We start from the raw sequence: 16,606 nt of genomic DNA on the forward strand, positions 1-16,606 counted from the left end.
TGATTATTATTAATTATTATCATCATCATCAGTTCAAAATTAGGCTGAAATTAGATTAATCACCCAATCAAGAGGAAATAATTCAGTTATTTTCTTCTTTCCATTCAAACTTAATCAAAAGCCTGCATCGGGGAATGTGAAACAGTTTTAATTGCTCTTCTTCCTTAATTTATCTCATACAAGAGCCATTTTTCTACACTTTAATATAATCAAGATGTAGGTGTGACAAACTACCACACTAACACAGTACAACAAGTAACCCAGTAAAACATGAATTTCTTAAATTTTATTCAAGCCAATTCATGATATACAGATATTTGACAACATTAAATATGTTTACAGTACAACAGATACATTCTGTTCATGAGATCTTTATGAGAGAAACTGGATGCCGTCTGAAAAACAACCATGACACTTAAATATAAACTTTGTCGGAGTTAACAGATTTAAACGTCTCCTTGGCGTGGAGTCTCCAGTGCTATACCAACAAGTCAAACGGAGCACCTTAGCCTGCTATGCAAGTCAATCTAAAAACATTGGTGTACTCTACATCCTTGGATTAATCTCGTGAGCAGAGTAAACATTTCAATGTATCATCAAAAACAGCGCATGGTTAGAAAAAATACATGATAAAATAAAGTCATATATACCCACATCTTCACGTTGTCTGCTTTACAAATTAAAGTCAATCAGCATCATTAAATACACATCCCATGTTTGATTTTGAATTAGCGCATCATTTTTCTCAACCGAGGAATGCAAATGGTGTTATTTACAGCAGGAAAAAATCCAGTTGAGTGAATAAAATCAGAATTATTTTTTTTTCCTGAAACTTCTTCCTATCTCATTTCAGAATGTTTGGAATCATCGTGTACTCGAAGACAACACCGCCATCTTTTGACTTTTGCTTTAGCTACTCGTAATCTTTTCATTCAGACAGATACATTTAAAGCTTGATTTACACCGACACAGTGGAGACACAGCAGGTATGAGGACAGGAGGAGAAAAAAGATCCAGAGGCACTTCAAGTCACAACAAGGTCGAAGAAAAAAAATCCCGTTGGATCAGAGTTTAGCAACCAAACATTTCCATGATTAAAGAAGACTGTGTTGACAAATGGCTGATCTGTCGATGTGCTGTTCATCTGTGAAACTCTCACAGTCTCACAATCTTTCAAAACTGACCCTGGAGTTGATCTTGCATGTTCACCTCCTTATGTTTGATCCCACTGAGACGAGGGCAATGAATACCTGCATCAGTTAAACTGAAGCTAGTATACATAATCAAGATGCAACTTTATCTGTAAGATAAAACAATGATGGTGAATGGCAGCATCCATTTTTTCAGAGCTATTACTTTGCATGTTGTGTGTGTGTGTATGTCGATGAAAAAGGAGAAAAATGGCTTCTTCCATGTGTCTTCTTTAGTGTGGCGTGCTAGGGGCTCGCCTTCCTCGCGTTGACGAGGTAGCCCTTAGCCTTGATAATGCCCCTGCTCTTCACAATAATGGAGTAGCGCAGGACCCACTCCAGCCTCCAGTCAGCCACGTTCAGGTCCTGCATTCCCTCCTGCACCGCCTCCTGGAATGTGGCTGCTGACATCAGCTCTGTGGAAACATGAGGAGAAGAGCCGTTTTAAAACCAAATGTCACATCTTAGCAACGGATTTATTGAATGGAATGATCAAATGTAATTATAGTCACGTCTCATAAGCCTATTCATTTACACGTTCACACAGTCAGCCATATTTTTGCCATCTGTCCTTTCTGCTTTTGGCAGCTGCAACTGTGTTATTTAAAGCTGGATTATGTGATTAACTTCGTCGTATTTGTTTAATATCATAGTTTGCTCTTAATATGCTGCTCTGTTGACAAGAGTGAACATGATCATGTGCCGCAAACACCGGCTCCTTTATGATTGAGAAAATCTGGGTTGATTTAGCGAGTTAATAACTACTGTGCTCGGAGCACGTAGCGTGTTCAGATAACAAAAAAAGATACCCATTTTACCTTTGGGATCGTTGTGTGTGAGCAGCTGGATGTCAAACTCCTTTGCGAAGGCCGTCAGATCGGGAGGCATCACGCAGCAGGAGGCCAGGTTGACCTGGTTACTGCTGGGCTTCACCTGTACCAGAGAGGGGATGTAGTCAACGGCTGAGGCAGAAGACGAGGTATCATTTCTTTGGCTCAACATGGCTCATAAACTCATAATAGTCAATAACTCTGGTGCCTTGAAAGCCAATTAACGGATTTGAAGCCCAAACTTGACCTTAATTTTAGAATAATGCTACATTTCTGCTAGATTAGTGATCATTTACCTGAACGATCATTTGAATGTTAGGCATGACCGAAATATTGGTCTTGCAGTTTGACCACAATGACCATGTTTTAATAACAATAGATGGGATTTCCAAAGCTTGTTTCAATACATTGTGTTGAAAATACCACGTGACTGATGGTGTCCGAAGCTGGTCACGAGTGCTTCGTAAAGTGTTTCATATAGTTCAACAATTTAAAGTTCTGAAGCTAAAATCTGAGATCGACACATGAGAGGAATGAAAAGAGAGGAGAATAATAGACAAATATGGCGATGTAGCAGAGAAAGTCATCCCACTGACCTGAGCCCAGTTGTAGAGCTGTTCCAGCAGATCTTTGTCCAGGTCAGAGGTACCGATAGCTGCAATCTGCTGGTTCCTGACCAGGGCCTCCAGCTCCTCCCAAGCTGGCTGAAGGTTAGCCAGACTTTGGCTGTCACCCTCCAGGGGCCACGGTGGCGCTATGATGACAGAGTCGAGTTGAGACACTGCCAGGGTCTGGCAGACTACGGATGGGAGGCAAGAGACACGGCAGTGTGAGCAGAATGTGTGTCTGTTTGGACCATTTTGTGTAACTTAAGTCACATGAAAATTCAGCTGAAGAGATTTGAAGCTCACCCATCTCCACTGCATCGCTGATAGAGGACTGACCAGACTCGCACAGGAACAGCTTGACTGCATAAACAACGTTATTTTAGCACCATGTTAGGCTAAATGACTGGTGCTACTTATTTACTAATTTTCCGCTACTTTTTACTTGGTTAACTACTAAGAGGAAGCTCCAGTCTAAACAATGGGTCAGCCATCTGGGATTTTACAAATTATAAAACACTTGATCAATGGTCCTTAACGTAGGTGACGGACGACATGACGGTACATCTTTAAAACAACAAACTTTTTTTTTATTTTTCTATCTTGTTAACCGGTTAACCTACATTTACAGCAATATCTACGTCAACCAAAACCACTTCTGACCTGAAACCCTCAGCTCCTCCCTCTCTTCAGGCGTTATAGCATCCGTTTCCTGGGGAATGGAGCAGTCCAGTGTGTCCGGGAAGTCCTGCACACCAAGACAAGCACTTCAGTTAGAGACTGTGCAACATGTTTGGTGACTTAGACATGAAAGATGCAACATTGATGGCTTCACGTTTACATCCAGCGTTACTCACGAAAGAGCATTGTGTGAAGCCTAACAGATGTGACGAATGCATTTAATTTCTCATAAATCATTTGCAAAGAAACATGACTTGTTTATATGTTTGCTAGCAACTGGTCGGCCTTTTTTCCTGCCTCTTGTGGTCATTGGTGCATAATCTCTGGGCAGTCTGACAAATGTTAATCAGTAGGATAGCATGACACCATTGGCAGAAGGTGTCATGGAACAGGAGCACTCACAGAAAATAGATCTACAGGTTAATAACCATCATGGCCCCTCTGCTCAGAGTTTAAATTTCACAATTTCTAAGAGTAATCTTAAGCCAATGTATAATACCCGACAGTGCATAAGCATACAGTACACTTAGGGCTGTCGCGATAACCGCAAAAATGAATCACCGCGGTAGTAAGAGGCCCGCCGCGGTGCATGTTGGGCCACCGCCACCACCGCACGTGACCCCACCTCACCACACTACGCAGCTAGACGGGGAGATGGCAGCTGGACTTGTACCGAAGCCAAATGTTACTTCTCCCCTTTGGGAGCATTTCGGCTTTCAGCCAAATGAAAAGGGAGAACCAGCTAATTTAGATGAGGCAGTTTGTAAAATCTGCCTCAAAAAAATCCAAGTAAAACGAGGAAACACTTCGAATTTAAAGTCTCACCTAGCAAGCAGCCATCCCGCTATAGCGGCGAGGCTGCCGCCAACCGCGGGACCCACACAGAGTCGCGCAGCAGCCGGTGCCAGCCGACAACTTGGAGTCGCCGAGGCCTTCATTCGAGGTTCCAAGTACAGCACTGGAAGTGACAGACATAAACGCCTAACAGGCGCTGTTACACGGTACCTGGTTGAAGAGATGGTGCCGTTTAACACGGTGGAGAAACCGGCGTTCAAGACGTTGCTTCAGACATTTGACAAGCAATATGAGTTGCCAGGAAAAACCTACTTCTCAGAGACTGCTGTCCCGAAAATGTATAATACAGCCAGAGCAGCGGTTCAAAGTGAGCTAAAAAATGTGGACTATTTTTCTGCCACCACTGACATGTGGTCAAGCGTAAATATGACACCTTACATGAGTCTTACTGTACATTACCTGACCACAGACTGGACTCTAAAATCACGCTGCCTCGAAACGGTGTTTATGCCGCAGAATCACACATCCGACAACATCGCAGAGGCTCTCCGCAGCGCATTTGATGAGTGGTCGCTGGATGAGAAGAAGCTGGCGTGCATAAAGACGGACAATGGGGCAAACATCGTCGCAGCAGTGAAAAAAATGAGCTGGACGTGGCTGAACTGCTTTGGACATAATTTACACCTAGCAGTGACAAACGCAATGGCAAGCGTTAAAGATCGCACAGCCCGAGCAATGGGTCTGTCTCACACATTAGTGGGTGCGTTCTCCCAGAGCTGGCTGAAGAGAAGAGATCTGGCGAAAGCGCAAGAGGAGCTCCAAATCCCGAAGCACGGGCTCATAATGGTAAAGTAGCCATCAGAAGTTATATTAATGATCTAACTGTAACCCATCAGTTTGCACGTAAGCTAGCCCACTGAATAACACAATCATTAGTTAATTAAGCAATATCACACGAGAGGGAGTGCTGTTGTACTGTATATCAGCACGGCTGTGATTCGGTCGTAGATAATCACACCGTGCTGATATACAGTACAACAGCACGACCTCGAGTGTGATATTGCTTTTATACAACAGTGCTACGAGCACATTTTATTAGTTAACAGTAATAAGAAACAAGAGATTATGATTTGTTTGTTTAGTAATCATTTATTCGGCTCCGCCAACACAAATAGTTCCGCAACTGAAGGGAGACAAGGCTGTTGCCAGGCAACACATATACAGTACATAAACATTCCTGATGTAACGTTAGCTAATAACGGTTATTAGAACGCCCGTACAGCGGAGTGATTATGTCTGTAAAAAGTCGCAGTGCTGTTATACTGTATATCAGCACTCATGGAACGTCTCTTGTCCAATCAAATTGCTCGGTTGGGACCGGTCGGAACTACCTGTTGTATAACAGTTAATAAACTTTTTGTTGGCAATATATACCCAAAATTCATTTAGCAGGTGAAACGGCCTAATTTCAGTTCAATAATGTAACGTTCATCACTCTGTCCATGCAGGACTGTCCAACAAGATGGGGCTCCAAACAGAGAATGGTGGACCGAGTCTTGGAGCAAGTCGCGGCCATAAAAAGAGTTCTGGTGGATGATCGGCGGCATCAGCATCTCATTCCCAGCTGGCAGGACATTGCCGTTTTGGAGTCAGTGAACGCAGCATTAAAGCCAGCCGCTGAATTTACGGATTTGCTCTCTGGTGAGACGTATGTCACCGTCTCATCAATTAAACCCGTCCTGAAACTCCTCACTGAAGATGTTTTAAAACCATCGGATGAGGACACCACTCTGACCTCAGACATCAAGCGCAAGATGTGCAGTGTTCTGGAGGAGAAGTACAGACCAGCTGCCTTACAAAAACTTTTGGCAAAGGCCTGCTTGTTGGACCCTAGATACCGGGCCAGCAATTGTGATGGTGACACGGAGGAGGCAAAGTGCACGCTGATCGAGGATATATTAGATGTGGAAGACGGAGGCAGCGGTGCCAGTACGTCAGCTGCTGTACAACAGCAGTCCTCGGCGCAAACAGCGGTGCCGCCACCAGCGGCTAAAAGGAGAACCCTTGGAGACCTGCTGAAGCCACAAACAACCACCTCTGCAACCATGCCCAAGAGAGTTAAAGCCGACACCGAACTCACACGCTACCTCCAGGAAGACCCCATCGACTCCAATGCAGACCCGCTCGCATGGTGGCGCGACAACCAGGGTAGATTTCCTCTCCTCTCCAAAGTCGCCCGCAAATACATGTGCATCTGCGCAACGAGCGCACCATCGGAGAGAGTTTTCAGTGCCGCTGGAAATATTGTAACGCCGCTCCGATCCTCTCTTAAACCTCAAAAGGTGAATATGCTGGTATTTCTCGCGCGCAACAAGGACATGACCCAGGTATAAATCATGTTATTTCTTTTAAGGTTCAAAGATATTTTTTGTGTGTATAGCCTAAGTGCCTCGTTTAGCCTGTGTTTAAAAAGACGGGCACTTGTTTTTCATTTCAGCAAGATGCTGTTATTTGCACTCAAATATTTAGCTTTAAAAGGCTACTGAATTTATTTTTGTTATGTCTTATTGTTGTAGTGTGTTTTAAAAATGGACACTTGTTTTTTATTTGAGCAAGATGCTGTTTGCACTTTTTGCACTTGAAGATTTACCCTTAAAAGTCTACTGAGTTGATTTGAAGGAGAAACATGTAGCCTGTCCGTCTCTGCCCTTTGGACAACGTTCAATAAACTAAGAAGTGTTTATAAAATTGTCATGTCTTTTTTTATAATCATATAATAATAATAATAATAATAATAATAATAATATTAATACGATTTATTTGTATATATCTATTACCATTACTATACTGTATGTAGTATTGTAATGAGTTTAATAATTTAGTAGCTTAATTAACAAAAAAATGCGAAATAGATTTTTTTTTTTTAATTAAAGGGGGTGGTGCGCTATCACCGCACACCGCGCTGTTGAGCCACTCAGAATCACCGCAGGGGAAATTCCCTAACCGCGACAGCCCTAAGTACACTGACAAAACTTTAAGTTGCTATATAATGTGTTATGATGTATATTCAAAGTTTCATTCAGGCAAAAACAAATGATAATATAGGGGGTAAGTGCTAGTCTGATGTTTTTTGGGGGGTTTACAAGGTTTTTAATATCACTATTTGTTTTTGAACCAAAAAAAAACATATTTTTTATGAGAGAAAACAACAATCTGTCATGAGAGGAATCTCCTCATAAAGAGTCTCATTCAGTGTTTTGTGATTTTATTGTATTTACACATAAGACTAGCTTCTGTGTTTCTCTGCCACTACATAGCCTGAAGGGAGCTCAGGACTACATCACATTCTTGTGATGTAGTCACATTTCCCTGGAGGGGAGTGTTTCAAATATGCCTTTTATGTGGAAGTAATATGCTTTGCATGTGAAAGTATTAAAGACTTTTGAATGCAAACTCTTTCAAACCTACCCCAGTCCCATTTTAGTCCAGCGGGTGTGATAATAAAAGCTGAAGCAGATTAGCTGAGCCTAGCAAAACAGGCGGAGCAGGGCTACGTTAAACAGGAGAGGTGGTTTACTAAATTGGATCCGGCATTCTTTTTCATCTCCGTTTCAGAACAAGTTAATGTGATGAAAACTGATTAAGGAGTGCTGCATTCTAGAAATCCTATCTGTTAAAGAGCAAAGCGCCCAGAGCAAAGTTTCTGCGGTCCCACCCTCCTCCTATGCCCCGTCCCTACAGACAGACAGACATTTTGGAATGGCGCCTTTGGCAGCCAGCACTGCATGAACATTCATCATGACAGCTTCTTTTCAGTAAGCCTAGTGGCATCCTTTGATGTCCATCAATACGGTTATTTTATTTTTCCAAGCACTGAAAGCCGACTGCCTCACAGTGTAGTACGTTATTATTTGACTGGTCCGACCATAACTTCCCCGATGCAAAATATTCTTATTCATTTCTCTGTATCAACAACATGCAAAACTGGGATAGGAGAGCCCGAATTAGATGCACGGCTAAACACAGACAAGCCAACAGCAATACATGAATGCATTAGGAACAGTGGAAACACACCTTTGATTGTGGTTTGGTTGTGGAAAACCAGTCAGTCAGTGTGGCTTGAATGCAGTCTTGAAGCTAAAATAAACAGAAAAACAATTTTACAATAAAACATGTGAAACATGCAGTTTACAGAAAGTTCCCCTGAAACTCGGCTGAAGCTGAACAACTTTTTTTTTTTAAATCCTCAGCAGACCCCCCATTCCAACATCTGGACAGCTGTGACATGCTTCTCGCCATCTCGGGCATGTTAGAAACAATTAAATGGAATAATAAATAACAATAAACTGGAAAAAATGGGCAATCTATTGGTTTTAGGGGTGTGAATCTTTGGCTTCACAGCGATTCGATTAACGATACAGTAGTTGGCGATTCGATTCAAGGACATTTTTTTTTTTTTGTAACAATTCAATTCGATTCGATTCTGTAAACCACAATTCGATTCAGTAACTTGTCACCAAAATCCTATATCCATGAAATAAACATGCAATAATGCAAGTGAGACTATCTGTATTCTTCTGAAAGGTGAAAAATAACATATTTATACTATAAAAAAGTAAACCTGCATAATATTTTATGCTGAATACAAAAATGTAAAATTAAACATTGCTCAGTTATTTTGAACATTATTCCATAGACTACATGCTGGCAGGGGAGAGTGCGTCTTAAACGTATTAAAACATTAATCATAAGTAAGAATCACGATTCATCCGATTAAATGCATTTATATCGATTATTGGTGAAGCCAAAACGATTCATTCTATTTATTTATTTATTTTAGCAGATCGATTTAGTAGAATCTATAGGACTGACAATCGATTCATCGATTAATCGAATGAATCGTTACACCTCTAATTGGTTTCTATATTTTTACAGAATAAATAAATTATATGCTGGAATTTTAATCCCCGTTTAGACTTAGAAGTTTAGACCAATTTGTGGCTGCATTAAAAAAAAAGCTTTACCCTTGAATTGTAATTGCTGTTAACAGTGAAGATTATATTTGTTATAACAAGAAAAATGTCGTTATACGACATGGTAATGACTGTTCAGATCACCTGCCTGCACGTGATATATGATACGCGTTTGATCTTTCCAGGCTTAAACTGACAGTTTGTGTTGAGGGAGCGGCCGACAGCAATCATTCAATTCACCTATAGCCTGGAAAATTACAATAAACAGGCGCCTTCATCCACATAGCTAAAGTACGAACCCCCTAATGCAAAACTTTTAAGCTAACATTACGTCACTTCATCTCACAGTCCTGTAACTACGGACCTCGACGGCTAACAAACACACACACGTTAGTCGTTTTTTGGAACGTACGTCTATATTTATTAATGGACAACTTATCAGTGATTCCGTTAGCTTAAACGTTTAGCCGTTGAGTTACACGGCTAAGCTAATAAGCTAAACTGTCACACCAGCGCAACACACACACAGCTAGCTGGTTAACTGCCGTCGCTTAAAAACAATGAAGACAGGTGTCGACGTCACATCATCTTACCTCCTCGCTGGGAGACCCCGGGCATTTCTTTTTCAGGCGACTGCGGTTGACTAAGTTCCCGGTGTGCAGCCTAAGAGTCTTCGCCTGGTTCAACAACATCTTCGCCTCCCTATTGCTGTTTTGAGGATCCATGTGCTTCTCTGCCTCGCTCTCTCTCTCTCCCCCTCTCTCTTTCTCGCGGCAGCGAGCTAACAAGACGCGGAACCGACGGCTACGACGACGACGCGCGCGCTCACCCGTTGCTAACAGCGACCGCGACAGCACAGCCTCGCGCAAGTGTTACAAAAGTGTGTAGTCAGGATGACTTGCACTCGGTGTGTCGACTGACCTGCTGGTCCGGTGCTTGTATAGGGATCGGACTGTTATGGAGGCAAGCCGGTCGGTCACGCCCACATGGAAGCTACCGGTGACTGGCCCGTAAAACCCGGTCAGGGAGCCGTGGAGCAACGGGCGACATCCATAAAACGGAGCTGGATCAGCGGAACGGATTTCTTTTGCATCGCATTCTCACTTGTAACCACTAGATGGCGGTGTTGTGTTTCTGTTTTTTCATTCTTGTCAAGCAAGGATAACTTTGTATAGCGAAGTAAATAGCACACTTATACTCAAGTACTGCACTTAAATGCAATTTTAAGCATCTGTACTACGTATTGACATTACTCTCTAGACCACATATCACCTGCCTTGTAGTTTTTACTCAAACCTGCTGCCCCTGATTCTATTATACTATTTTATATTTTACTATTATTTTAATAGTAATTTTGATATACCTTTATTTTTACAATTTCTCCACTCCACATTTGTTTTTCAGCTATAGTTGCCACTACATCAGATTACATATAAACCACAATTATCTTTTAATATAGTAATTTCAAATTCAAACCACCATGATATTACACTGAGAAGGGTCATTCTGCATAATGAGCACTTTTATAGCGTTTTATTACTGGTCATATCATCACATTTGTGCAGTAACAGTACTTTTAAACTGTTGTTCGGCTACTTTTATTAAAGTATATATAATTCCACCACTGTTAGTCATCCGTGTGTAGCCGGGCCATAGCAAAGGCTGAGTCAGCTCGTAGCTTTAGACATAGAATAACCACGTTAAAGTGAAACATCTACAGACTAGCTAAACCACACAGATTCAGTCAACGATACACTTAGAGGTATGAGGCAGAAACAAGGAATTTTCAATTGTTCAAGATTTATTTAAAAACAAAAGATAATGCATGATTGAGAATTTTTTTTTTAATAGCCAAAAGCTTAATAAATCAACTGATAAAATAGGGATTAAAATGTTGAAATATTGTCCATAAGGAAAGTGGCTAAATGAGCTTTAAGCCAACCGTTGAAGGAGTCAGAACTCAGTGAGCAACACACTCACGGCAAATCAAGGAGAAAAGAGAAAAAGTGCAAAAAGAAAATAAAATCACACAATTCTTTGGCAGTGAAGTGCAGCTGAGGGCCTAAGCACAGCTAAATCGCCCCCCTAGGATGCTTCTCAGCCCCTTGGCCTCTGATCTCCATAAAACACGAGAGGACTATGGTCAGTTCACAGAGCTTATACTGCCATCACATTTGACAAATGAATCCCTTGAGAGAAGCCAAAACATACGCACAATATTTCCTCAAAACAAACAAACACAAAGGAAACACATTGTGTAACCATGTGCAACCATCCCCCAAACTAAACTAAACTAAACTAACAGTGAACTAAACTGAAGAAATCTAAACTAAAACAACTAAACTAAACAGCAGACAGTCGGTGTAGGATTATTGCATAAGGCCCACACAGAAGCTCAACACATGGAGAGGGTCACTGTGGGGAGACTACAACACACACACACACACACACACACACACACACACACACACTTTTCTCAAGGGAAAAGTTAAGTTGTCACCTACCACAACCATCCTGTCACAGAGAAAGCAGCATGCCGAGGGCTCATGGACATGGCTTGTATTCCAAACCAATTAGAAACCAGGAAGTAGATGGCACCGAGGACCATCTGGCCCTACGGTAGCACAGGAGGGACATTTCCTCACCACACCTGTCTACATACCTTTGTGTACTAATTTGACCTGGTTTTCATGCTTTTGGCCAAACTCCTTTCTCTTAATTAAGATAAATAATTCAATGATATTTCAGGAAATAGTCTGATTCCTTCTTTCCTTGACACACACTCACATTTATAGATTCTTTGCTGAGGCACAGAATAGAAAAGTCTCATTCATAGTTTTACTAATAATTCCATTTCAATGTCAAATGTAACTTCTTGAGGAACAGTTGATGCACATAGATGTGTTTTCTGTTCCTCTCAAAAGTGATTTTTAGAATAAATTAAACATCGTTGAACCTTTTTTCTTCTTCTTTCTAACAGTTTTGGTTTCAACATGACGTTTCCCGTGTGTGATAAATAAAATGGCCTGCACGCTTGGCCTCAATCCCATCCAACCCCTCTGGGATGAGGTTCTGTCTGGATGCAGACTAATTTCCCAACATCGGAGGGCGACCTCACTCAGTGGCAGGTTACAAACTCCTGCAGAGGAGTGGAGGCGTTATAGCAGCACGTTAACATCTGTGGGTTTTTTTGAGTGAGATGTTTCACAACCACATGTTTGGCTTCCCACCTACTTCTGGCTATATAATGTACTTAACTTGAATCTATAAAACACAGACATATCTTTCAATATATTACAAGTAGACCTGCAGCCAGAATTTGACATTTGCCAGAAACACATAAACTGCAACGTGTCTTAGTATTCATGATTCAGACACCGAACAGTCATCAGGTGAACACTGCCATTTGGAAGCAATCAGACGACCGGAGAGATAAGATGACCATGAGCACAAGAGAAAGAAAACCAGGACGAAACCTGATCTTTTTCTTCAGAACATATTTCTTTTAATATCTCACAGGAGACAGTCATACTTTTAAAAACAAATTACTCAGTGAAGAAAATACAGAGGAAACTGTGGAAAACGTCTGTTTTCTGCCAGAGATTTGGAAGCAACTTAAGTTACATTAACATACATGTTGTGCTTTTTAAAGGTGGATTCTATGTGTTGGTATAGAAAATATAGTCGAAATATTGCTGAGTAGTTTGCTATAAAAAAAATATATAAAAGATACATATACATGCATTTTCTGAAGGGAATACTTTGAATACTTAGAATTTCCAAGTACTAGATGATAGCAGTGGTTGTTCAGTGCATATATCACTATTGACTTGGTACCCGCAATGCAACAGCAAGTGTACAATAATAACACCCCAAAACAAAACCTTTGAAGGTGCATTTACTAAAACATGTCAGGTTACGCAACATGCTGTATTAGAAAAATCATGAAAAAGCACTTAAAAAGAGCAGAATCTGGAGTTTATTTCCTGATTTGGAAGTTGTTTCTCTTTTACATGAATTCCTGGACTAACTTTGTTTAAGGTTGAAGGCGCCGCGGTCACTTCAACCGCTATGACACAAGTACACACAATCAGCTATCCTGTTATTTAACGTGCAGCATTTTTCACATGTGCATGTGTTAAACTGCAGAATGTGTGGTGCAATCACATCGACGTACTTGGGTGGTATTGACGTGTGTGTGTGTGTGTGTGTGTGTGTGTGTGTGTGTGTGTGTGTGTGTGTGTGTGTGTGTGTGTGCAGCGATCAAACCCCCCTCCCACTGAGCAGTTGTAAATAGTGTTGTCGACATGTCAGAGGAGGTGTGGTGAAGGAGGGAGGGCTTTCATCGGTTTATATTAGAGTACAAAGCAACTGCAAGCTGCACAGGACGAGTCGTTTTCCTCCCCGTCTGGTGAAACGCTGGATGTGAGCAGGTATGTTTCTCTGCACGCTTATGAAACCATGCGGATTCTCGTGTTATTCTTGGCGGGTTTGTAATCCTAATTAAAAAGAGATAATTGCAGAGTGGGAATCCATCCATAACTTCATCACAAACTCTGTAAAACAACACTCAGAGTCAAATTCACACAGCTGGAATCCAGAGGAGGATTTGGTGTTTTTTTTTTAATCAGGGGTCAAATGCATAACCTTTTTGTTTCACAAGAACTCAGGCGGTGGGCTGTGATGGGAAGCAATATATCAACAATGTGCAAGACGGAGGAGGAGGAGGGGGGGGGGGGGGTGCTTCGCTCTGCTCAGTGATTTAATCAGTCCGTGTCTTTGCAGCAGCGATCCACAACAACAGCAGCGATGAAGTCTCAAGCTCTTTTCTTTCTCCTGATCCTCTCCTGCGTGTACCTGAGTCTTGCACAAGGTGAGTGGAACAGGTCACATTTGCACCAGAACTCTATCATAATAGCAAATTATCATTAGTTTGCCAATATGGCTGTGATTTCATTTTTAATATATAGTTGCTCAATATTGTCTTTTTTCAGCATTTTTACATTGGAAGCTAAACTAGTTCTCTATGTGTCTGTGGAGATTATGTGGAGAGTCTCGCTTTGAGCACGTTTAGTTGAATTATGGCTGCAGCCGGTCTTCATAATCCACATTCCTTTAGATTGTTAATTAATCCTCTCCGTCAATGGGGTGAATTATTCTGCTCAAAACCATTTACCACAAAACCTCGTACCGACGTGTGATCCGTCTAGACCTGCTCTTACAGACCGCTTTCATGTGATAATCCTGTCATGAGTTGTGAAAATAGAAAACAACACACAGTAATCAGCAAAACACAAGCGCAACTGGGGAATTATGCAGTAAAAACTGACAAAACTTTGTGCTTTTCACATGATGCAGATGTTCCTAAGAAGAGAATGCCTGTTTTATTATTGAGGAAATCGTTGCATGTTTATTGCCAAAAAACACAAAAAGGTTAAACAATTAAGGGAAAAAGTTGCTGGACTTTTGGGAATAATGACATTGGGGAGAGTACAGGCCACAGTGAACTTCCACCTGAGTAAATATTTACAGAAATAAACTCACCAAAATGTCCTGATTCCCAGAGTGAACGCTGAATCCCTCCGCGTGTCCATGAACACGTGCGTGTGATTAAAATAACAAATCAGTCCTTCACTTTTTGTATTTGTTATTGTTAATCGAAATTCCCTAAAAAAGATGTGGAGAAGGGGATTTCCAGGCCATGTTGGTTTAGATCCAGATCGCTGCTTGTTGTTGTTTGGGTGAATGACACAAAGAAATAACAAATGATCATATCAAGAAAGAATATCCTTCACTTTGGCATTTTTAATTTTGAAGTGTAATGCCATTTCTCTTTGGAGCTGAACTGGAGTGCACACATGTTTGAGTGATTGAGTGTCATCTTGAAGCGAGTTGCTTTATCTCACCCTCCGGAGCGCTATCTCTCTCCCTCCAGGCTCCTATGGCAACTGTTGCCTCGGCCATCTTGCAAAGATGTCAGCCAGGGCGAAGAAAAACGTCGAAAGCTACAGGATACAGGAAACAGATGGGGATTGCAACATCAGAGCTGTTGTGTGAGTAACAAAGTCCTTTAATGGGCATCGTTGGATGGTCCCACTATATGGAAGAAGACTAGTTAATAACTGGTGTAGAGCACTCTTAACTATAGCACTTTGATCATAAGGTATCCTTGCTGAACAGCTACTACTTTACTCAGAGTTCTATTTTTTCGCTCTTACTTTATCAGCAATGATATGTTGTGTTTTCTTTCTTTTCACAAATGTACTTATTGTCTTTGCTGGATCCTTATTAAACAATAATACCGATTGTGTGCAGGTTTCTGTTGAAGAAGAAGCCACAAAAAAAGCAGCAGACTCGCTGTGCCAATCCAGACGACCTCTGGGTCCAGGGGCTGATGTCGGCTGTGGACGCCAGGACGGTGAATTAGGTGAGAAGAAGTTACACAAGCGACGCATATTCTCACGGCCTGCAGGGAAAAAGATCCTCATCGTAACACGTTTGTCTCCGTAGTGAAGGAGAGAGAGGCGGGAGACAGATGGGAGGGAGGTGGAGCAGATGTTTCACCTCCCCGTCAGGCCTCGTATATCACCTTTAACCACATGGATCACGTTTCACTTGGTATTTCCTGTGCCGAGGAAGAATGTAAATTTGCACGGTTCACTATAAGACGAACGCGGCATCTATCCCCATCGTTACTTCACGTATAGCATTCACTCGTATGAGCCACCGCTGTGACTGTTCTTCTCTGTGACATGTAGCGTCTGCTAGCAATGAGCCACTCTTTGGAATGTATGTGACTTTTAGCACAAGTGTGTGATGTATATCTAAAAAAAAAAAAACCTTCTTTGGGATAACAGGTTTTTCTATATAATAGATTTCATTATTTTTATAACAACATTGTGAATTTATGCCTTTTTTCTATGTGATGTCTTTCTGTATCAAATCAAATAAAAAAAGGCAATAAAAAACAGACTGGCGTTGTGGTTTTGCACCATTCCTCCCTGATGACTTTTTCACTGGATGTTCATGAAAGCAGGCTGAGACTCGGTTTAATAATCTCTCACAAAGCCTGAATTTGGCCACAACTTGAGACAGTAATTGACTATAATCAGAATCCGAGGAGATTTGGCTCTCGGGACCTTTTTCTGTTTTTCATCGACCCGACGATAACAATGGTGAATAGAACTGAGAGTAAATCCACCGTTTCCGATGCGATTCTCAGCCACCCAGTCAAGCAACGCTAGATTAAAGTTAAGCCCGACTCAACACACAATACCCACATGTATTCTGAGCTGAAATCTGCCGTCTTCATTTAGTGTAAACTGTTTATGCAAAGTCATTATCAGGCTTTTATTGAACCACTGTTGCTGTCAAGTTCCTATTAAGAAGAGCTCACAAATCACCAGAGGTGTATAAAGTACTTGAAAAAAATAACTAAGTAAAAGTATAAGTACCATAACTGAAAATGACTTTGGTAAAAGTTAAAGTCACCTAAAGGAAAATTACTTGAGTAAAAGTCTTAAAGTAGCTCA

General features: G+C 41.4%; 2 protein-coding genes across 4 annotated transcripts in view; one reads left to right on the forward strand and one right to left on the reverse strand.

Annotated features, from left to right (window-relative positions):
• Positions 1-260: 260 nt before the first annotated feature.
• gclm (glutamate-cysteine ligase, modifier subunit) lies at positions 261-9,996 on the reverse strand. Its single transcript, XM_084012007.1, has 7 exons — positions 9,668-9,996; positions 8,176-8,238; positions 3,289-3,373; positions 2,932-2,988; positions 2,617-2,819; positions 2,009-2,123; positions 261-1,606 (listed from the first exon to the last, which is right to left on the reverse strand). Exons 1-7 carry the CDS (start codon positions 9,797-9,799, stop codon positions 1,437-1,439), a joined length of 825 nt encoding a protein of 274 aa, XP_083868133.1. The 5' UTR covers positions 9,800-9,996; the 3' UTR covers positions 261-1,436.
• A 3,437-nt stretch (positions 9,997-13,433) lies between these two features.
• ccl25b (chemokine (C-C motif) ligand 25b) overlaps positions 13,434-16,606 on the forward strand; it is a 128,954-nt gene continuing 125,781 nt past the window's right edge. Inside the window, exons 1-5 of one of the 3 annotated variants that reach the window (XM_084012013.1) lie at positions 13,437-13,507; positions 13,860-13,947; positions 15,010-15,127; positions 15,390-15,501; positions 15,585-15,969. In XM_084012013.1, coding sequence (XP_083868139.1) covers positions 13,884-13,947; positions 15,010-15,127; positions 15,390-15,501 — 294 coding nt within the window. In that variant the 5' untranslated portion in view covers positions 13,437-13,507; positions 13,860-13,883 and the 3' untranslated portion in view covers positions 15,585-15,969. Of the gene's footprint in view, positions 13,508-13,859; positions 13,948-15,009; positions 15,128-15,389; positions 15,512-15,584; positions 15,970-16,606 lie in introns of those variants that run through there. The other 2 variants (XM_084012012.1, XM_084012014.1) reach the window with 2 other exon arrangements.

This window comes from Eutrigla gurnardus (assembly GCF_963514095.1).
Source record: "Eutrigla gurnardus genome assembly, chromosome: 6".
Lineage (NCBI taxonomy): Eukaryota > Metazoa > Chordata > Actinopteri > Perciformes > Triglidae > Eutrigla > Eutrigla gurnardus.